The sequence below is a fragment of the Mizuhopecten yessoensis genome, unplaced genomic scaffold, assembly GCF_002113885.1.
Source record: "Mizuhopecten yessoensis strain PY_sf001 unplaced genomic scaffold, ASM211388v2 scaffold8807, whole genome shotgun sequence".
Lineage (NCBI taxonomy): Eukaryota > Metazoa > Mollusca > Bivalvia > Pectinida > Pectinidae > Mizuhopecten > Mizuhopecten yessoensis.
This window is the reverse complement of record NW_018407731.1, coordinates 1,007,478-1,032,867: the sequence shown is the minus strand read 5'-3', so window position 1 is coordinate 1,032,867 and position 25,390 is coordinate 1,007,478. Positions and strand designations below refer to the sequence as shown.

General features: G+C 36.7%; 1 protein-coding gene across 1 annotated transcript; it reads right to left on the bottom strand.

Moving 5' to 3' along the window:
• Window positions 1-578: 578 nt before the first annotated feature.
• Window positions 579-24,304, bottom strand: LOC110456565. Its single transcript, XM_021507375.1, has 2 exons — window positions 24,178-24,304; window positions 579-2,897 (listed from the first exon to the last, which is right to left on the bottom strand). Exon 2 carries the CDS (start codon window positions 2,888-2,890, stop codon window positions 788-790), a length of 2,103 nt encoding a protein of 700 aa, XP_021363050.1. The 5' UTR covers window positions 2,891-2,897; window positions 24,178-24,304; the 3' UTR covers window positions 579-787.
• Between the last annotated feature and the right edge of the window lie 1,086 nt (window positions 24,305-25,390).

Here is a 25,390-nt window from a genome sequence, read left to right as displayed (position 1 = left end):
TATACACAATGACAATCATCATCATTAGCATCATCATCACATATACACAATGGCAATCATCATCATCATCATCATCATCATCATCATCATCATATACACAATGACAATCATCATCATCACATACACAATGACAATCATCATCATCATCACATATACACAATGACAAACATCATCATCACCACATATACACAATGAACATCATCATCATCATCACCACATAAACACAATGACAAACATCATCATCACATATACACAATGACCATCATCATCATCATCATCATCACATATACACAATGACAAACATCATCATCATCACATATACACAATGACCATCATCATCATCACATATACATAATGACAAACATCATCATCATCATCATCATCACATATACACAATGACAATCACCATCATTAGCATCATCATCACATATATACAATGACAAACATCATCATCATCATCATCATCATCATCATCATCACATATACACAATGACAAACATCATCATCACATATACACAATGACAAACATCATCATCATCATCACATATACACAATGACAAACATCATCATCATCACATATACACAATGACAAACATCATCATCATGACATATACACAATGACAACATCAACATGTTGAGAGTTTAATATCACACAAGAGCGATATAATCTAGTAATAACGTCGGTTAGATTTATGTTGAGTTATTTGTAATTATAAATGATCATACATATGAACAAGAATTAATGTCCGAAAGTACCGTTTGTTCATCTAGTATATATAGTGTTAATCTATTGGTTTATGCTTGCTAATGTCATTGTCCATGCCTCAGCGAATTGAATATCGAGTTGTTCTAAATATTTTCTCGTATACAAACTTTTGTACATTTCTGAAATGTCTGCTGGATAATCAGCTTGTGTTGACGAAAGAAACCCGACTAATTGTTTACTTTTCTGGTACAAATCTAACTCTGCATTGAAATCTCTCAAACTGTTATGAGCGTTTCTTTCTTGAGTCACATAAGGAGGCGAAAATGCTAATCGAACATCCTTTCTGTGAAGAAAATGTTGTGCTACGTAACCTCTCCAAATATCGCTAACACGTCCATTTACACTGATAGGTAATGCCATATAAGGAAATGCGGGTGCTAACCAGAGCGTTGCCTGAGCATTGAATGGTGCATACGTATTTCTGGGCAAAACGAATGGCGTGTGCGATTTTCGTGTCGCAAGAAAGTCAAAAGGAGCATCGCGTGTCATTCTATAAACAGCATCGATGTCAGGTTGCTGATTTGCTAATGATTGTACTATGCCAAGACTAAAGGAATCACGTGAGTTACACAGTTTAGGTAGTGTCTTTTTGTTTTTAATATCTTCCAGTGGAAACCCTCTCGGCCAGGTATAGGTTTCTTTCACTCCGAAATAGGGATAAGGGTTCAGAAGAACATGCTGTGTACCTTTGCAAACTGTGACATAAGAAAAAGAAGCATCAGTTTTGAAATCATTTAAATCAACTGTTCCAATATTATCATCATCGAAATCCCAAATATATTTAGCTTTGTGATGTATAGCATACATATATCCTATATTTTTTCTTCCAAAGTGGTTGATTGGTATAATGTCCGATAATAAAGGATAAAGTATGCTTTGTTCTTTCACTGAAAGATATTTGACTCTGTTTGAAGAAGTCTCATTTATTCCCATTTCAGAAAGGTATTTATCCTCTGGTGGTGTTTTCGCGTCAGCCACTATTACTAAGCACCAATTTGACTGTGAGGCTATTTCTTTCACAGCTTTAGCAGGAGAGAAGATCGTCGTAACAACAGCCCAATTATCGTACGCTGACATCTTGTCTAAGGCTGCCAAATACGTGTGTCTATTTGTTAGTGACTGTTGTGGTAGTGCCCGTACAACATCACCCGAAAACAATGATCCTGTCACAGCACCAACAAATCCACCGGATGAAGACAGTACATGTTTGTTATGTCCATGCAGTTTTTTCATGGCATCTACAGACGATTTATGGTTAAGGACATATTTCGAACAGAAGCCCGGCTTTATATTTTGCAGTAACGCTGCTTCCTGGCCACGACCCATATGAACAATCCTTTTGTTATCAGGTTGGAAGTCGATGTCATCGTATATTGACAGCCAAGATCCTAACGATGTCCCGCCAAAGTTGGTATCTATTAAATCTGTTTTAGCATCGCATTTCTTTCCGGTACAATATTTACGCTTGGCGATTCTTTCTACCAAATCTTTACCGAGAACTACAAACATTTCATCCATACGTGTATCCATAGTGACTCTTTTTCCTTTACCATGTGTCCACCCATAATACAACGTCGTTGATTTGAGTTCATCGAGTCTCTTAAAAATCTGCGGAACACAAAGAAACGTGTCATCATCTACTTTTGCCCCAAGTAAGGCATCCGGAAAATGTTCATGAATGTATTTAAACCACAAATACAGCTTCTCTCCAAATTTTACGCCCCTGCCTTCGCTAGTTGCATTAAGAAAAACAATATCGTTGTACTTTTTGTTTTCCAATACTGTATCATGTGTAGGTCGATCTATAAGAAACTTGTATTCTATTTCAAAAGGAAGCTCTGGTTTTAACTGTTGTATAGTGGATAGCCATGTCGATCGTTGCGTATCTCTGTAGTCGGTATGCGTATGTGGTGTCAACATTCCTAGGACAAATAGGGGTCTGCTGTTTAAGTTCAATGATGGAACTCTGTCTGCATAATTTGACTGCGTAGCTGCATGGGAGTTTGTTGGTGCGCTGGGGGCGAGGATGCCGTAGAGGGTAGCCAAACACACTAAAAATATCACTACATTCTTGCTTCTGCGGCACTTTGAAGTCATTTGGATTCGAAGTCTGTTCATGCTCATGTTATATCTGAAAATAAACAGTACATGTGATTATTTCAATTAAGAAAAATGATTATGATATAAAACAAGAAAACAAATACATGAAACAACTAACCCCAATAATATAAATATAACAAGCAGTTACAGTATGGGAATTATTGATTCAGTTTAAGTGAAAACAAACCTGCGAGACATACCTATAAGAATAATTAAAAACGTCCATTTTCGTATTACATAATGAAAAAGAAGGTTTCTCAATGACATCTTAATGATGACTGCAAAATTTGTCCAGTCTTCACCGACCCGAATCTCTCTGAACCGGTTATAGGTTATCAGCTACAATTCTGTAGCAAAAGTTTTAAAGTTAAGCTGACTCAACTGAATTTGATCTATGCATAGACGCACGCACTGTTGATACACAAACGAAATGATCAACACATCTTTTGTTTCATTATGATAAAATAATATAAATATATTGTTTGTTTAAGAAAATGAAAAATAAATAGGATTTTCTTTTGGAAGTGCTCAAAATGCTTCATTTTGGGTACCCTTGCGATACCATGTTGTTGGGAAGGAGTACTCTTAAGCATCCTACCTAAATATATAAAGTGAATACCCTTTCTGAAATATTGATGGGCAGATTGGTCGAGTGGTAAACACTCCGGCCTTACACGCAGGCGGCCTGGGTTCGATTTTCAGAGAAACAGTTTTTCTCCTGCCCACACAACTCCAACAACCCAGGCGGAGTATTAATTGGTCTGGGGTGGATGTTGCGGTACCTATACTGTAGCATTCAAGTGAGGTGGCACTATAAATGATGCCGTTAGAAGCACGGTTTCACTACAAACAGAACACATCACATCTTCAGCACACACGCAGGCATACACATATAGGGACCCATTATTCAGGTGGCATAGGACTAGTAGTTAGAGTCTGTTAAGGGAGCTCCTGCGAATTCCTCAAAATTGTATTGTTTAATGTATATGCTAATTGTATTAATTGTATATCTATGTACTGTAAAGCGCTGTACTGTGGCTTGTGTTAGCTAGATAGGGCGCTATATCAAATGTTGTATAGTATATCATTATTATTATATAAGTAAGCAAACAAAGGTTCCAGCTTTTTCGTTGTATTGATTGTATTGGTCAGAACGACTTAAAGCCAGGCGTTATTTACATTGGGGGGTTTCGATGCACTGATCATTAAACCAGTGGCTATAGTCAGGCCGACTAACTAAAAGACAGGCGTTATTTACTTTTTCCAGTGGCTATAGTCAGGCCGGCTTATATAAATGCCGAACAGTGTACGTGTATGGAATGCCAACAGGGTCAAACTGTACATACTGCATGCTTCATTCAACATGCATCATTCACCATACTATTGTATGTCTCATTGTAAATACAGCATGTGTATAAATATTTCATTCGTTCTAAATTTATCTAAATGATATGTATGTCATTTTGAAATCTTCATTATACACTCGATATTTTGACGTCATAATGTATTGATAAGCATGACGCCATTATATTCTAAGCTGTGATTTGTCCTATCATCCTGACCATGTACCTCCAAAGAGGTGAAAGCGCCAGGGAGCTTTTCAGTATCTCGTTTTATGTAACCCATTTTTCTTCCTTAAGGACTTCGCACACTTCGTAATACACATGTTTTTCTTGTCGTATTTTCGTGTCGTCATTTCCGTATTGCGTATCGGTCATTCCATTACCGTAGTGTAAATTATAGTAACACCGGGTAAACAATAGTGCACGTGCGTGACGATAAGATGTGTACACCCGATATCGAGACTTAGCTTTGAAATGTGTAATCACACGTACTTCAGCTCACGGGAAGACACTGACATAAGATCAGAAGACTTCAATAAGGTCGTATATGAGGCGCATTGAATTCAGACCGATGCGTTATGTTTACCGACCTCACCTGTACATATGTGCACGTGCTAACAGTAGTTCACAGGTTCGGGGTCGCTACGACTTTTGTTGTCGAGCGAGTTACGCCCTGTCAGAGATATCATTTCACAAATGCAATTACATTAATTCTGTGAAAATAGTGGTTTGTAAAATATCAAATTTCATATAAAATGTAAGTGCATGTGCGTGCACGTGATCACGGCATACCATGCGATAGCCTACGTATACAATGCGTATGCGGGCAATGGAATGATGTTCAAAGTGTACATGATTGAGAGTAATTTTGTTCCATAAAAGAACAGTAAATTGACAATCTAATATAGTAATTTAATTAAATTCCGTCGTTTTGGTATAGTAAAGAAAATAACTGTCACTGTATAAAGTATATCCCTCTGCAAAAAGTTCCGATATTTTAAAGGTAAACAACTCTCATCAGGATCAAAATTATTGTAAAATGTAAAATTAATTAATTATAAAAAAAAATTGTGTGCAATTGGTTCAATTTTTTTCACTCTTTTTGTATGAAACTATGTGTCCTGTTTGCTTTTAGCTTATATATAATAACTTTTATCTATACGATATCAATAAAAAAAACACTGTGTGTAACATGTTGTACATATTTTATGATAAATAAAATATTTGTAGGGTTGATTAGCAATGTTTCTTTTCATTATTTTGTTGTTGTTATAGTTTTGAACAATGCCACACACTCAAAAAATGTGAAAGTATTTAAATTGACAAAAATTCAATTTTTCGGTATTTTTTACAAAAAAATCCCCGGTTTATCGAAATGATTAGATATTCATAAAATCATCTCTGCATAGTGACATAACCATCATGTGAAACTTTCATTGAATTCTGCTGGTTAATTGCGAAAGGGTGGAGCCTCCTTAATCTGTGATATTTCATTGCAGTTAAACAGCCATGCACATAGCTAGATTTAAACTAGAATTATGTCAGTGTGACATTAAAGCCGCTCACCACTTTAAATTTAATTGCTTCAGTAACACGTTGAGCATCAATATCTACTATAATACCTCAGATATGTGTTCTGCATACTGCTAATTGAAAATCAGGTCATGTGATGATGTTGCCTTTGGAATTTCCAAAATGTATCACCTCTTTTAAATGATGCCTTAAAAACATTCTCCCTCTCGTCTTTAAGTGTGACGCGTTGTTGTAATTTTCATTAATTAGCATCCTCCTATGATGTGACATGAGCATTTACGTGCATAATGGCAATCGGTGAATGGATGATAAAGAATAGGTGCATTTTGTGCTTGTGAAATGAAGGACTATTAACAGTAGAGGGAAAACATGCATGGAGAAAAGAGACGCACTCCTTTTATTTTTATTTATTATTTGAATTATATTTCTCAATGCGACTTTACCAATGTAAGAGTTATTTCCCTTACACTGGATTGGATAATATTTTGACACGGTCAAACAGCAGCGGCAGTGGACTGTCATGTTCTTAAATTTTTACATTTTCATAAATAAATACACCAGAAAAAGCATGCTGTGTGACAGAAATGTTTGATAAGCATCCACGGTTTACATATTGTCTCGTCTCAGAGCCATTACCGTTATCAACCTAAGCACGATATGTCATATTACGTTGGCGTTTGAAACATCAAAATAAAGGTTATACTTCATCACTCATACGGTTTATAAGTATATATATTTACTTCTTCCTTCTACAGACAGCGTCTTTCTCGAATCATATGTGTTTCACACGCGTAAACCTCCTCAGACCTGAATCCGAGTTGCTAAAACGCTCAAACCCAGTGCTCAAATTTCACCACCACAACACTCGTAGAATGCTCCAGAGATAAACATTTTGTTTTCAGCAATTATTTAAAGTATGGATTATTATTTGGAGAAGAGTTTCAGAAGACTTTATGTAACCCACAGGTGAGGGTCAGAGATTCTACTTTATATTTACGATAACGAAACTATACTGAACAAAAAAAAGAAACGCACAAATAAATTATGCAATCAATAAGTTTGGGAAAATTTGTACAAAATTTTATATCAATATGAAGGGACAAGTCTACGCTTTACAATACTGTAGAAGAAAAGTCTGTGTGACGTCACTCGTGTCATCAGTAGTTACTTAAAGTGGGATACCCGCGAAAAACAAAATGACACTTCAGTACCTGGTGTGGGCACCTTTTGCACGAATCCCTGCACGGATTCTCCTATGCATTGAATTCATGAGAACATTAATTCGCTTTAAGGGAATGTTGTTCCATTCTTGTGTTCATGCTGCGATCAACTAGGCGCGGTTAGTTTTTTTTTTTTTTACGGTTCCTAATACGCCTGTTCAGCTCATCCCACAGATGCTCAATGGGAGACATGTCGGGTCTATATGGGGGCCATTCCAGAGGCTGAACGTTGTTTGCCGTGAGAAAATCACGACAGACTCTGGCAACATGCGGTCGAGCATTTTCTTGCTGGAAAATTAGGTTATGACGTCTGAGAAGTGGAAACACATGTGGTTGAAGGATCTGGTCTCTGTATCGAACGGCATTGAGGTTTTGATCGAGGACCACTAAGGGGGATCTTATTCCATGGGAGATGCCTCCCCAAACCATTACAGAAGCCCCATCGAATCTATCGCCTTCAACCACGCATGCGTCAGCGAAACGCTCACCGCGTCTGCGATATACCCTTTTTCTTCCGTCTGAGCGATACAGACAGAATCTAGACTCGTCGGTGAACATCACACGCCTCCATCGACGCATCCCAAACCTATTCGGGCCATGCCTGCGCATCCAGTCAAGACGCACTTGCCGCCTCCGTTGTGTCAGAGGTGGCCCGACATAAGGTCAGCGCGCAAGGATTATCTCGGCACGCAAGCGGTTCCTGGCAGTTTGAAGACTAATGGGTCTGCCATGAGTGCCTAAGGTATGCGACGCAGTCTCGACAGCAGTCTTGAATCTGTTGCGCAAGTGCGACAATCGAATCGCCGTTACACGCGGACAACCGCTCCTGGGACGATCGGAAACTAACCTAGTAGCACGGAAACGTGCACAGAGACGGTTAATTGTACACGGGCCAACACCAAACTACCGTGCGACAGCAGTTTGGCTATGACCATCCATCAACATCGCAATTGCTCTACCCCTCTGAATTTGCGTTACGCGTGGCATTTCATTTAATGGCGAAATCAAAATGCCAACGTGGAAAATGAATGTGGCTGAACTTAGAGTATCCGTTGAGATTACTTGTTTGAAAAACTCCGGCTTGGCTTGATCACGCCGCGTGATTTGGACTCAAGAAGCTTACAAAGTCACACAATGACATCGTCACGCTTGGCTGATTTTAGGGTAGATTGTTGAGAAGGGAGATCGTTCTTGATGTAATACCTGACCAAATATTCCATTATTTTCTTACAGCTAAGGTGTACTGCAGGGGGGTGGGGTCTTTTTTTGTTCAGTATATATAGCGGAAGCATGCAAGACTGAATTATGCGCACGCACCCCGAACGGAAGTGGGTCCGTCATTTCGTTCTCTGGACAGAATTAATAAGCCGCTCGGCTCTCGCCAAAAGCGGCTTAAATATATATATATATATGCACTATGGACCCTGACGGTTGGTCATACATTGTATCTCAAATGAAGAAATCAATGTCTACTTTTTGATAATTGCTTGAACCGAAGGAAACGTTTTTATCGTTCTTTTATTTCAGACCATAATCTTTTTTTTTTTTGTAAAATCTAATATCAATGTATTTAATTAACTGTTTTTGTATGTTATTTATGATCTATTTGAATGACACAGCTTTGCGTGTCATTCAAATAGATCATAAATACCATACACAAACAGTTCAATACTTATATTTACGTTTACTCTACTCTGCCTCTTATGTTCTTTTTTAACTTACAATTTATATTTAAAATTTAAAAATCCCGCCTTATCGACAGTCCACACAAATTCGTTCAATAGTTGGAACAGCGTGTTGTCGCGTGCTGATTGGCAAACAAAGTAGTACTTTGAAATTTTAACAAACACTTCATTTTATTCGACAATTCAGTATTAATACAATTGCGTATGGTATGTCTAAAGGGGGATTTAAGTTTATCAATAGAACTCTGAGCTGAAAGTTAGATTTAAAATAGTTTCGATTTTTTCCCGGAACAAATTTCGCGCATGGATAAATACACCGTAAATCCGACCTTGCCCTCCACGAGGGAGTTATCTTTGGAAGTTAATTCGAACTTTTTGTGAAGGATCCAGACGTGAATTTATTTCTTGATTGTATGGTAATCTGACTACAGTCGGTAGATTCTGTAACAGCCTCGTTATTAGACATGTCGTCAGAAACTGAGGAAACCGTGGCTGCGAGACGCGTGAAACTGATATCGTTTGAAGTGAGTGATCTTGCGACGGAGCACAGGGGTACGTTACAAATGTCTGAAATGTTTATGTGTGCTGTGACTGATATCAGTAGGTCTGTATATGTGTATTTCAGACATTTGTAACGCACCTCTGTTGATCAGTGCAGTTTAACAGACAATATTTCTGATAAATTGCATGAGTGTTAAAATTATTTCCATTGCCGGCATTGGTGATTTCAACCTATGTGCATTTTGTACGATGATGCAGACCTTGGTCTTGTTTTTGTTGGAATAAAAGTGTTTTTTCTAATCTTTTTTCTTTTGCACATATATTTACAATGATATTGTCAAGTCTCACAATCCCCAGCGATATTTCAGCAGCCGTCATGTTTATTTACATTGGATATTGTAGTTCCGATCAGTGTTGTATTAATACGCTAAGAATTGTGTCTCGTGCTGCATGGTAATTAAAGTCCCATCAACGACACAGCTTTCAAAGAGGCTATATAGTGACAATGCCATGCAAATGTAAATATATATTTACATTTGATTTGCATCTTTCCATTGCAATGCATTAAGAAGGCACATGTTGTTATGAGATTATAACAACATTTGCTATTGTAACGCCAATAATCTCTTTTATGTCGTCATCAATTCATTGTTGTCAATACTTAATTTGCTGTTCAAAGAACTGTTTGAAATATCTAAATAAAGCATAACTACTCGGTCAAAATGTAAATATGAGTAATGAATATTTTAGCAAATATTGTTATGTTCCTATAACACACATTTCTTTTGTTGACAAACTTACATAAAGCCCTGCCGGGCTTTATTAAGTTTGTCATCAAACTGACTCAATAGCAATATGTGTTTCAGGACCAAAACAACATTTGCTTAACTATTCATTGCTTAATTGAAGTACCGTTATCTTAATCAAATATTAAATGCGTATTTACTACAATTTTTAATAACGTTGTATCGATTGTACATTTTTGTATGAACATCCGTGTTGGTTAGGACAGTAGCACGCATGGGGTTTTAATAAATGCAACCGATGTTAATCACGCAGAGAAAACATGCTAGGTAGCACAGGTGACCCCTCACACACCAGCACATCCGATCAGGAATCAAAGTACATTGGTAGATTATATGTGATTAGTGGTATAGGGTCATTTAATCCATAAGGTTAAGAAGTTTCTAGGCCGAGATCTGAGTCGGTGAATGATCTACATCGACATGAAGTGACGATGGCGAACTGTGTCTGTTTCAGGAAATAAGTAAAAGGTTATTGTGAAAAAGCAGCCGATGTTTAGACAGAAGTAGACACAAACAAGTGTTTCAGTTCCCGTTTTTTGGTTATACGTCACTTTTCACTTTACATATTGACAGTTCGTTGTTGTTGTTTACATATTACTATTTTTTGCTGAGGTATTCCATTTTAAATACGGAATAAATTTTAACCATAATAAAATCGTTCTTGCTTGTAGAAGGAATTTAAATGGTAACCATCCAGGTTTCCCACGTTTATTACACGAGGGTACACAAAATGAATCACTCACTTTTCACATAGCATTTACAAGCATGAATTTTATTTTTAAGTGAATTGTACTAGTTCTAATTCAAGATTGATATGTGTATCAATTGGAGCATTTTTATCTGTCTGTCCCTTGTATGGTGTATGTTGTTTATTAACTATATTTCAAGATTTAAAGAATGCATCATATGAAAGGTATTCCAACGAAATTGTTCAGCGAGATAACATACAACTACAATCCCTTACAATATCATTGTATCCCGTCACTTGTGATAACATACAACTACATCCCCTTCCATTATCATTGTATCCCGTCACTTGTGATAACATACACCCACAACCCCTTCCATTATCATTGTATCCCGTCACGTGTGATAACATACAACTACAACCCCTTCCATTATCATTATATCCCGACACTTGTGATAACATACAACTACAACCCCTTACATTATCATTATATCCAGTCACTTGTGATAATATACAACTACAACCCCTTCCATTATCATTGTCTCCCGTCACTTGTGATAACATACAACTACAATCCCTTACATTATCATTATATCCAGTCACTTGTGATAATATACAACTACAACCCCTTCCATTATCATTATATCCCGTCACTTGTGATAATATACAACTACAACCCGTTCCATTATCATTATATCCCGTCACTTGTGATAATATACAACTACAACCCGTTCCATTATCATTATATCCCGTCACTTGTGATAATATACAACTACAACCCCTTCCATTATCATTATACCCCGTCACTTGTGATAATATACAACTACAACCCGTTCCATTATCATTATATCCCGTCACTTGTGATAACATACTTACATTATCATTATATCCAGTCACCTGTGATAACATACAACTACAGCCCCTTCCATTATCATTATATCCCGCCACTTGTGATAACATACAACTACAACCCCTTCCATTATCATTGTATCCCGTCACTTGTGATAATATATAACTACAACCCCTTACCTTATCATTATATCCCGTCACCTGTGATAACATACAACTACAACCCCTTCCATTATCATTGTATCCCGTCACTTGTGATAACATACAACTACAACCCCTTCCATTATCATTATATCCCGTCACTTGTGATAACATACAACTACAACCCCTTCCATTATCATTATATCCCGTCACTTGTGATAACATACAACTACAACCCCTTCCATTATCATTATATCCCGTCACTTGTGATAACATACAACTACAACCCCTTCCATTATCATTATATCCCGTCACTTGTGATAACATACAACTACAACCCCTTCCATTATCATTGTATCCCGTCACTTGTGATAACATACAACTACAACCCCTTCCATTATCATTATATCCCGTCACTTGTGATAACATACAACTACAACCCCTTCCATTATCATTATATCCCGTCACTTGTGATAACATACAACTACAACCCCTTCCATTATCATTATATCCCGTCACTTGTGATAACATACAACTACAACCCCTTCCATTATCATTATATCCCGTCACTTGTGATAACATACAACTACAACCCCTTCCATTATCATTATATCCCGTCACTTGTGATAACATACAACTACAACCCCTTCCATTATCATTATATCCCGTCACTTGTGATAACATACAACTACAACCCCTTCCATTATCATTATATCCCGTCACTTGTGATAACATACAACTACAACCCCTTCCATTATCATTATATCCCGTCACTTGTGATAACATACAACTACAACCCCTTCCATTATCATTATATCCCGTCACTTGTGATAACATACAACTACAACCCCTTCCATTATCATTATATCCCGTCACTTGTGATAACATACAACTACAACCCCTTCCATTATCATTATATCCCGTCACTTGTGATAACATACAACTACAACCCCTTCCATTATCATTATATCCCGTCACTTGTGATAACATACAACTACAACCCCTTCCATTATCATTATATCCCGTCACTTGTGATAACATACAACTACAACCCCTTCCATTATCATTATATCCCGTCACTTGTGATAACATACAACTACAACCCCTTCCATTATCATTATATCCCGTCACTTGTGATAACATACAACTACAACCCCTTCCATTATCATTATATCCCGTCACTTGTGATAACATACAACTACAACCCCTTCCATTATCATTATATCCCGTCACTTGTGATAACATACAACTACAACCCCTTCCATTATCATTATATCCCGTCACTTGTGATAACATACAACTACAACCCCTTCCATTATCATTATATCCCGTCACTTGTGATAACATACAACTACAACCCCTTCCATTATCATTATATCCCGTCACTTGTGATAACATACAACTACAACCCCTTCCATTATCATTATATCCCGTCACTTGTGATAACATACAACTACAACCCCTTCCATTATCATTATATCCCGTCACTTGTGATAACATACAACTACAACCCCTTCCATTATCATTATATCCCGTCACTTGTGATAACATACAACTACAACCCCTTCCATTATCATTGTATCCCGTCACTTGTGATAACATACAACTACAACCCCTTCCATTATCATTATATCCCGTCACTTGTGATAACATACAACTACAACCCCTTCCATTATCATTGTATCCCGTCACTTGTGATAACATACAACTACAACCCCTTCCATTATCATTATATCCCGTCACTTGTGATAACATACAACTACAACCCCTTCCATTATCATTATATCCCGTCACTTGTGATAACATACAACTACAACCCCTTCCATTATCATTGTATCCCGTCACTTGTGATAACATACAACTACAACCCCTTCCATTATCATTATATCCCGTCACTTGTGATAACATACAACTACAACCCCTTCCATTATCATTGTATCCCGTCACTTGTGATAACATACAACTACAACCCCTTCCATTATCATTATATCCCGTCACTTGTGATAACATACAACTACAACCCCTTCCATTATCATTATATCCCGTCACTTGTGATAACATACAACTACAACCCCTTCCATTATCATTATATCCCGTCACTTGTGATAACATACAACTACAACCCCTTCCATTATCATTGTATCCCGTCACTTGTGATAACATACAACTACAACCCCTTCCATTATCATTATATCCCGTCACTTGTGATAACATACAACTACAACCCCTTCCATTATCATTATATCCCGTCACTTGTGATAACATACAACTACAACCCCTTCCATTATCATTGTATCCCGTCACTTGTGATAACATACAACTACAACCCCTTCCATTATCATTATATCCCGTCACTTGTGATAACATACAACTACAACCCCTTCCATTATCATTATATCCCGTCACTTGTGATAACATACAACTACAACCCCTTCCATTATCATTATATCCCGTCACTTGTGATAACATACAACTACAACCCCTTCCATTATCATTATATCCCGTCACTTGTGATAACATACAACTACAACCCCTTCCATTATCATTATATCCCGTCACTTGTGATAACATACAACTACAACCCCTTCCATTATCATTATATCCCGTCACTTGTGATAACATACAACTACAACCCCTTCCATTATCATTATATCCCGTCACTTGTGATAACATACAACTACAACCCCTTCCATTATCATTATATCCCGTCACTTGTGATAACATACAACTACAACCCCTTCCATTATCATTATATCCCGTCACTTGTGATAACATACAACTACAACCCCTTCCATTATCATTATATCCCGTCACTTGTGATAACATACAACTACAACCCCTTCCATTATCATTATATCCCGTCACTTGTGATAACATACAACTACAACCCCTTCCATTATCATTATATCCCGTCACTTGTGATAACATACAACTACAACCCCTTCCATTATCATTATATCCCGTCACTTGTGATAACATACAACTACAACCCCTTCCATTATCATTATATCCCGTCACTTGTGATAACATACAACTACAACCCCTTCCATTATCATTATATCCCGTCACTTGTGATAACATACAACTACAACCCCTTCCATTATCATTATATCCCGTCACTTGTGATAACATACAACTACAACCCCTTCCATTATCATTATATCCCGTCACTTGTGATAACATACAACTACAACCCCTTCCATTATCATTATATCCCGTCACTTGTGATAACATACAACTACAACCCCTTCCATTATCATTATATCCCGTCACTTGTGATAACATACAACTACAACCCCTTCCATTATCATTATATCCCGTCACTTGTGATAACATACAACTACAACCCCTTCCATTATCATTATATCCCGTCACTTGTGATAACATACAACTACAACCCCTTCCATTATCATTATATCCCGTCACTTGTGATAACATACAACTACAACCCCTTCCATTATCATTATATCCCGTCACTTGTGATAACATACAACTACAACCCCTTCCATTATCATTATATCCCGTCACTTGTGATAACATACAACTACAACCCCTTCCATTATCATTGTATCCCGTCACTTGTGATAACATACAACTACAACCCCTTCCATTATCATTATATCCCGTCACTTGTGATAACATACAACTACAACCCCTTCCATTATCATTGTATCCCGTCACTTGTGATAACATACAACTACAACCCCTTCCATTATCATTATATCCCGTCACTTGTGATAACATACAACTACAACCCCTTCCATTATCATTGTATCCCGTCACTTGTGATAACATACAACTACAACCCCTTCCATTATCATTATATCCCGTCACTTGTGATAACATACAACTACAACCCCTTCCATTATCATTGTATCCCGTCACTTGTGATAACATACAACTACAACCCCTTCCATTATCATTATATCCCGTCACTTGTGATAACATACAACTACAACCCCTTCCATTATCATTGTATCCCGTCACTTGTGATAACATACAACTACAACCCCTTACAATATCAGTATATCCCGTCACTTGTGATAACATACAACTACAACCCCTTACAATATCACTGTATCCCGTCACTTGTGATAACATACAACTACAACCCCTTACATTACCATTATATCCCGTCACTTGCCTAACATGGAGAATTATTATACCTCTACTGAGTTTTCCCTATATAAAAACGATACGATAAAATCTGCTATTTCCCTTAAATCGCTTAAATCTCTCCATCTGAGAGCTACTCCCTCCCCAAATTAGTACTACTCCCTGCAAAAAAGAACTACTCCCTGCCAGATAGAGGACTACTCATTCATGAATATTTGTAGGCGGAGCTCATAAGATTTCATCCAATGAAAACATTGATAGGCGGGGCCTTCTCCGTGACGCTCGTGACGTCACATTTTCAGAACCAAATGACAACAGTGAAAATGGCCACCGATGAAGGCCGTTTTGTTGTTGTAAAGAGGAATTACAGCAGATTTTGGCCGCTAAACGTATCTTAAATACAAAAGCTGTTGTAAAGACTGCAGTGAATTCACTTCAAAATGATTTAACAGAACGGAATGTCGGAAGCGTCAACGATAAGGGTCAAGCAAGTTCAGAGGAGGTGAATGTGTGTCCACGCAAGTTTTATGCAGAACTTTAAAAAGTGGATGGGACTAAATATGATAAGAAAACAATGGTGACTATGAGATACAGTCTATGAAAACACTTCTCGAATGCTAGAAATGAAGATATCATCAACGACGATGCATACAGTACTTCCAATTGTAATTTTTCTCTTTTAAATTGTAAAAGGAAATGAATAAATGAATTGATTTGTTTTTTAAAGTTGCCTTTAATAATTTGTTTCGTTATAATAAAACAGTTATAGAATGGGTAATTCGGGAAATAGCACATTTATGGTCAACCTTGGTGAAAAACTATTCCCCCATACCCATTCTATAACTGTATATTATTATACCTCTACTTATTTTACACTATACAAAAGTAACCACATAAACAAGCTATTGCTCCTCTAACTGCATGCCAGGGAAATAGTTCGTCTGGAGGGGTGCGATAGTTTTGAAACTATTTCCCTCGGAAAATGCGGGAAATTGAGTGACGTCGTGGGCAGGGTATGACCGAATATTGACCAATCAGCGCAATCGAATTACGTTGGCAATCTCCGGCCAGCGGAGCCGGTACTTTCTGGACCGACCTTCACCTACATGTTTTGAACTAGTTCAGAATTCGCATTTATGTTAATGCTAATTTTCAAGCAAAAACTGTGATTTATTGTTTATTGTACATGTGATATCATTTATTTCATGTTATTGCAAATACTGTTTTTTCTGATGTTGATTCTCAAGAAAATTTTAGTTTTGTTAATAAAGTGTCCCATATGTTGAAAATTTGTTGTCTAATAATATTTAGAATATTGTAAGGGAGGGTTTGTATCGGTATAATAAAACAGTTGAAGTATGGGTATTTCGGGATGTAGCAAGTTTATGATCCCCCTCTTCCAGGACTATTTCATTCGGCTTCGCCTGGGGGGATCATAAACATGCTATATCCCTCATACCCATACTTTAACTGTTAAATATTGGTCGGAGGTAAACTTATTTTTTTAAGAAATAACTTCAATTTATTTGAACGTTTTGAATTGAAGAAAAATATTTTATGATGCCAGCTATTTTCACAAGATGCTTAAAATGATGAGGTGATCTCCTTTGGGTGTTCAGCTACAATTCTGTAGAAAAACTTTCATGTGAACCTGACTCAACTAAATATGATCTACTTATAGACGCACGCACTGTGGATATCTAAAAATGTTACAAAACAAAAGCTTAATGCATTTTTTGTTTCATTATGGCAAAACAAAAGATGATATTTGCTTAAGAAAATAGGAAATAATTATGTTTTTCTTTTTAAAGTGTTCAAAATGCTCCATATGGGTTATACCTTTGCGATATTATGTTGTTCTCTTAAGGACCCTACCTAAATATAGAAAGTAAATACACTTTCTGAAATATTGATATTTTTCATTACCACTTATTCTAGTCTAAAATAGCATACGTAAGCAAACAAAGGTTCCAGCTATTTCGTTGTATTGATTGTATTGGTCTGAACGACTAAAAGCCAGGCGTTATTTACATTGGGAGTTTTCGATGTACTGATCATTAAACCAGTGGCTATTGTCAGGCCGACTAACTAAAAGACAGGCGTTAGTTACTTTTTCCAGTGGCTATAGTCAGGCCGACTTATATAAATGCCGAACAGTGTACGTGTATGGAATACCAACAGGGTCAAACTGTACATACTGCATGCTTTATTCTACAGGCACCATTCCACGTACTATATGTCTCATTGTAAATAAAACATGCGTCTAAATCATTCATTCTTCCTGGTATAATCTCAGTGATGTATGTCATTTTGAAAGCTTCGTTATGCACGCATGAGCTGTTTATAGGGAATAAAACCAAATCGGTAGAGTGATATTACGAAAAAATACTGTAAATAAGAGTAAAACATCTTCCGCAAGTATGCGCTAGACAGCAAAGTTCAGTAAAATATAGGTCATACCTGCATTGTGCCTTAGTAAGCATTTTTGCTAGCTTTTTACTGAAGCACAGAATTGTAAAATGACAGTTAAAGTTCATTTGAAAATATACAAATGTACATTGTAATTTATTCCTATCTAAAATAACAAAGTAACCAGTATATGGCAGCCATTTTGTCTAATTAGAAAACGAATGTCATGGTTGACTTCGCAGTACCATCATACACCTCCATACCAAATTTGGAATGCATTGAAAAATATCTATAAAACATGTAAAATAGGATAGTTGACATTGGCTATCTTTAGCGAACACCTTCAGAAATTTTAAATTCATAATGTGGTTGGGTTGTCTGTCCATGCATCTACCTGTCTGTAGACAAAATGAATATGAATAAGAACATAAATTGGTACCTCCTTTTGAAACACTGCACCAATTTTAATCATACTTGGTACCCATAATACTTAAATTAAGGGGGTGTGAATAGAGTATGCAAAATGGATGAAGTTATACCCCTTTAAAAGCATTGTTTGCACTATTAAAGAAAACATACTTCGTCAATTTTAATGATACTTGGTACATATAATGCTTACATTGGTCATAAGGGGACATGAGTATTCGAGAATATAGAACAGAGAACTTTAGCTCCCAAATTCATGGAGTTATATCCCTTTTTTGATATTCATTGCTTGAGCAACTCATTCTAAAATAATGTTCTGATTTGATTGATCCTCTTACCCAGAACCCTTACAACAAACTATAGCAATTTCATAAACCTCCCCTATATTTGCCCACCCAATAACCATAGAGAGACAGTTATGGTGCATGTGCATGGGGACTAAATGTTTGGATCAAACCATGGAACGGTTAGGACCTCAACTATTTTACCATATATGTGCTGGCTTGACATTAAATGACGAATACACTCATGCTTTTATGATAGCCTGCTGGTTATGCTGATCCCTTGGAATTTAGTCTCTTGGTCATTGCATTCGCATGGCAATGGTAGAGACAGCCAACCATTTATGTAATTGCTGGTCATGAAGATATGGATACACTAAGGCTACAACAAGTACTTTCAAGGTTCAGCCCCGCCCCTTAGACCTTAGTACAGGTTTATAACATTGAAATACATGTATTTGATATTCCTGCAACCATACAACCAAACACGTGTGCTAACATGGCATAAAGAAACAAACACAATCATGGGTGCACCCTTGGTTCTAGCCCCATAATTAGATATGTATTTGCCTAGAATGGCTTTTAATGAAAACGTTTTACCAGGATTGCTTTATTATCACAACCATCTTATTTTTGTTAACAAAAACATATGGCAAGGCAATAAAGGAAATTATCACCGCAATGTAAGCACACATAAGCGATGACCAAATATGCAAAAAGCTTAGCAATCCTAAATGCGGACGTTCTGTAATTCTTTAAACGCCTCCGCTTCGTTAAGGCTAAAACTGGCCAGAAAAATGATCCCTGTGACATATGCCGGCAAATGTTTCAACAACGAATAACACTTCAATTCCATCCTACTTTATTATAATAATATGGTTACTAGATGGCAATATCACAAAACTGGCAAAGGAAGAATTACCCTGTCTGCCTATATTTTATAATAAATAAAATTAACTTGTTGTTACTGAAAAGGACAATATTCTATAAAGTATGTTTTGATTAGCTTGCAATAATAATAAGAAATAGAAACGGAGTAAACACAATATGTCCCCCCAATCCGTTTGGGGGACATAAATATCGAAATGAAGCGCTAGGAATATGACCCTGTTCAGCAACGTTTGCACAATTTACCACCTGGGTGAGAAATGGTGTTCGGGTGAGAAATGGTAGCGGAACAGATCCTACTGTCTCTCCATATATCTGTACGGACCAGTATTCTTATCAAATTGGTCAATACTTAGGGTAACGATGGCAGGAATAACAAAAGCTTAACGTTACCAATACATGTACTGATTTAAAAGGAAATGTATGCTAAGTAGCCTGAAATTTAAATCATAATCTGATCAGCTTAAGCTCTAGAAATAAATCTCTTACTAGTGTAATGTAACGAAATACTACTTTTACTGACCAGAACTGTGTACTGCCTCTTATGGCAAAACAATACTGAACATACGAGTCCTCTTTTTTGACCACAACTCTTTACCCTGCGGTTAAAATAAACGTCGTTTTTTTTATCTAATAAACGTGTCTGGTTATACCATGTGAATAATTATCTTTTCCTGTGATTACTGTACATTATACAGTAATATTATTCATAACGAGTATAAGGTATTTTCTTCAATGTGACATTAATCGAAGAATATGTATTCCTTGAAAAAAAATCATTAAAAAAATAGTATTGACGCCAATCTGTTGTTCGCAACACTGTTGGTGTCTTATAACCAGAGTTAGGCTGGGCACCGCATTAAAAAAATCAGGTTGTGTATACATTATGATTTATCTATACATTTCTCCATGTGAACGCAATACTTCAATAAAATGCCTGTTTTGATTGATTGATTGATTGATTGATTCATAGAAAAGTGTCTAAATTGTGGAATCAATCACTTTTGTTGATCCGAATATTAGAGTCAAGGGAGGGGAACCTGACTTTTCGGAGAAAGCCCGCGTGGTGGGTCTGATCGGTGAGTCAAACCCAAACCGCTTTGATGAAAGGCGAGTACGCTATCCACTGCGCCATCCGATCACCCATTCTTTATTAAAATAATAGGATGAATGATTTTCAAATACAGGCTTATATGAAGTCCTAGTTATGTAATCATTTATTTTTCCTATGTCATAATACAGTAAGAAAAAATACCTTCACGGAATCAGAAACTACTGACTTATCCTATTGTCATATTATATGTCAATAAAATATGTTTAAACTAAACTAAAACAGAGACGTTTATTTTTATTAGAACGTTTTGAATTGAAGAAAAATAGTTTATGATGTCATCTATTTTCACATAATGCTTAAAATGATGAGATGATCTCCTTTGGGTAATCATCTACAATTCTGTAGATGTGATATATACGTCTCTGACGGAATGGATGTAAGAATGTGTAGTTTAGTTAGAAATACGCATTTAATATTTTGATAATCGTTAAAATAAACAGAGGCGGACCCGAGGGGGTGTCACCAGTGCACGTGACACTCCCCTGCCATTGACTTAATGTATCCTTTACTTTTAGTGCACATATATATATATATAACTTGTCCACACTGTTGGAATTACTTCTTTGCCCCATATATATATATATATATATATCTGCATCTATCGAGTGAACTGAATATTCAATGACTTTTTAATTCTTGACCCGTGAATCTAGTTGTGTATTACACTGTCCAACTCACTCACCACCCCACCTAACCCCACTCCAGGGTGGTCGGGTGGTGCAGTGGATAGCGCACTTGCCTTTCACCAAGGCGGCCGGGGTTCGATTCCTCGATTGGACGTGAAAAGGTTGGGGTCACCTGCCCGAACACATGGGTTTTCTCCGGGTACTCCGGTTTCTCCCATAATAAGATCCCCCACGCGCTAACAACCGGGCCAACAAGAGTGATTAATATAAGTTGTCATGTCAAGATGGCGCCGCCCAGGCAAGATGTCATGCAGTCGTCTACGACAGAAACGAACCTTCCTTTGAAGTTCAGATGGGTTGAGTATTATATTGTATACGTTTTTTGCCAAGTTTTGCTTCCCAGCGGTGCCATCAATTTAATGTTGAGATTATAATAATGATACAGCAATATAAACTCGTAGTAATATGGACAAACATGTAAATTCATACGGGAGGCGATTATTAACATTATGCAAAACGACCAGTCTACGTATAGTAAATGGTCGCCATGCAGGCGACTTAAATGGAAGCTTTACATTTTTGAACAACATTGGGACTAGTCTTATAGACTATTTACTTGTGGACGGTGGATATATGTCAAACGTTAAAAACTTTTCGTAGGGAAAATTCAATACCCTATCTGATCATGCACCATTGTCTTTTACTCTTGATTGTAGTTCCCTAAATGTGAATGATGAAGATAAAACGCCAAGTACAAGAAATGTTTCAAAAACAGTCAAATGGAACCGTAATAATGTTGATATTGTATCAACTGGCCTAAATGAAATAGTCACGGATCTAATGAGCACGTGTGATATGCCTGTTTATACGAAACATGATATAGATGATATAGATGATGTTGTGTTACCTAATTGTGATTTGAACGTTACGAATTGCAATAGGAAATATAATAATAAGCCAAAGAAAGACGACAAACCGTGGTTTGATGACGAATGTAAGAATATATATATGGAGTACAAGACTGCCTTATTTGAATTCAATATTAACAATTCCGCTGATAATCATGTAATCTTACTAAGGAAGAAAAAAATCGTACAAAAAATGGGATATAGACTTAAGAGACAATATTTACGCCAAGAAGGTGATATGGTGGAGTATCTTAGAAAGTCTAACCCTAAGAAATATTTCTCTATGAGTGGCAGTACTAGCACTCGATCGAATATTGGTATTAACGAGTTTTTAGCACATTTTTAAACATTAAGTGGCTATGACAATAAGGCACTTTACGATGAGAAAGTGGGAGATGTACGAATACTGCTAGGACCGAAAGGGTATGTGAATTATGTGATCTCAATGATATAGAGGACGAATTTTACTTTATTTTGAAGTGTCCATTTTATTGCAACATACGCTCTAAATACTAAAAGCCATACTATTATCGCAAACCAAGTGTGTTAAAACTTATGCAATTACTTAGTGTAAATAATGTTAAAGAACTAAACAATCTAGAAAAATTCATAAATTTCGCATTTAAGCAACGTTCTCGAGTATCATAGTCTTATATATATATATAAGTCTGGCATGTATTACTCTCCTTATTACATGTACACGTACAATTACATGAATGCTAGGTATGTAATTGTTATATAATAACTGTATTGTATAATGTAATTTGTCTTATAAGCTGAAATGGCTTACAGAATAAAAAGAATTGAATTGAATTGAATAATTGTTATAAAATAAATAAAGTTTATATTAACCCCACTCCCACGCTCCAACATGTTCAAAGTCGGTGTTGACACTAATATATAATACAATTAAATGGGTCAGCGAACCACGGTAAAGCCTTTACTTTTACCTGTATGGTCGGTAGTCCGTAGTAGCCACAGGTGAAGGACAATTGACATTACGTTCGAATGCTTTAAAATCAGGAAACATTGTGAGAAACATTGGACGTAAGCACTTTCAAAACATGGATGTAAATAAGCATTTGATCCAGTGATTGGTAGCGTTCATCATACATGCAACTTTATCTTTTTAACGCCAAAATTAAATACATATTGCACTTCAGTTTTCTTTATAAATATATGAGCTACTCTACTAGAAGATGATCATTTCCTGCCCACTGACAGAAGCACTAATCGTGTTGGCAATTAGACTTTTTTCAATTAATATTTAGAAAGTCTATTCCGATAATTTTTCTTGCATGATAAACTAGCAGGTAATGAGAGTAGCGTATTTACTAGCAAACAAACACAAATAATGTTGATTTATCTAAATTAAATTAATACATTAATTATTCATTCCGCTCGGGCATTTTACTAATTAACAAGAGAAAAAAAAATCAAGAAAAATTTAGATATATATACCATTGAAAAATTAAAGGACCAAGACCGGTATTTAACTTAATTTTGTGCAATATCTGGATCCGCCCTGATAAAAAAAAGGAACTAAGTTTTGTATGGCTTAATGAGGAGAATGAATATTGAAAAAATGGTTTACTTAGTTGCCTGAAATCCTGTGCTGAATCCACCATTGCTTCGATATAGAAACTTGAATATCTCGAAAAAGTATGACATTCAGTTCGTTATAACATATTTTTTTATGAAAATATTCTTTTTATCAATAGAGCTATCTTTGTGCAACAATAACGCAAATGTGTAAATTTTGTAACAAAACAATTACCTTTGACGTGGTAGACCGGTCCTGCCGATTTCCCTCCGTCTGTATCGAGCTTTCGTTTGTTCCGTACGGCACTGTCCAACAGAGTGACCAATGTCCACCCGAGACTGTCCAGGTAGTGTGAACTGTAAAAACGACTCCTGACAACTGCGTGTATATTGGGCAGTCAAGCGCTTAAGACCCGTTAAGACCACGCAGAACACCGACTTCCGTCAGTGAGATGAAACCCTTAAGGGCGGAGACTAGTGTCGGAACTGGCTTGAATTGAGACCTGTGTCTGTCGTTTTACCGACGCTTGATTGCGCGTGCTAACTCGCGCGCGGATAAAAATACCGCTAGTGCAATGGGGTGTGACCAAACAAACAGAGGAACACACACGTGTGCGAGGACAAACCTTGGTTTGATCCCGATTTAAAACGTTTATTCTATAATTATAACAAGATGGCCAAGAGGGCCTGTATCGCTCACCTGAATATTTAAGCAGTGATAGCAAAATATTCTCATTCAATATTATATTTCACTAAAAATATTTCCCTCGCAAACTTTGTTGGCTCCGTCTGTTGAAACTACCAGCAAAATATTATTATAAGATTTCATGCTTTTTGATTCTCCTTCAGAAGTTGCTTGACATATTTTTTCCTGTGACCTTGTAAGTAGGTCAATGTAATTTTCCTTCTCAAATCGGTTAGCTCTATTCCAAAAAGCTACCAGCCAAATCTAATGAATCCGTTTCTTTTAGTTCTTAAGAACAAATCCTTTAAAATGTTGTTGACCTCTGTGACCTCTAAAGTAGGTTGAGGTCATTTTCATTCGCAAACTTTGGTGAGCTCTATCCCAGGAAGTCACCAGCCAAATATTATAAAGTTATGCCTTTTAATTCTTCACCATAAGTAGTTTGAACCGTTTGACATATATTTGAACGCTGTGACCTTGAAAGTAAGTCAAGGTCATTTTCATTCTCAAACTTTGTTGGGCTCTTTCCCAGGAAGTCACCAGCCAAATATTTAGGTTCTATAACTTTCAGTTCTTACTAATGAAGTCGTTTTAAGCATTAGACATATCCGACTCCTGTGACCTTGAAAGTAAGTCAAGGTCTTTTTCGTTTTCAAATTTGGTCGGGCTCTTTCCCAGGAAGCTACAAACCAAATATTAGGGTTCTATACCTTCCAGTTCTTCAGGAGAAGTCGTTTGAAGTGTTTGAAATATCTGCCTCATG

Bases quoted from the DNA above. Each gene is read 5' to 3' on its own strand.
- LOC110456565 (XM_021507375.1), bottom strand. From the start codon at position 2,890: ATGAGCATGAACAGACTTCGAATCCAAATGACTTCAAAGTGCCGCAGA.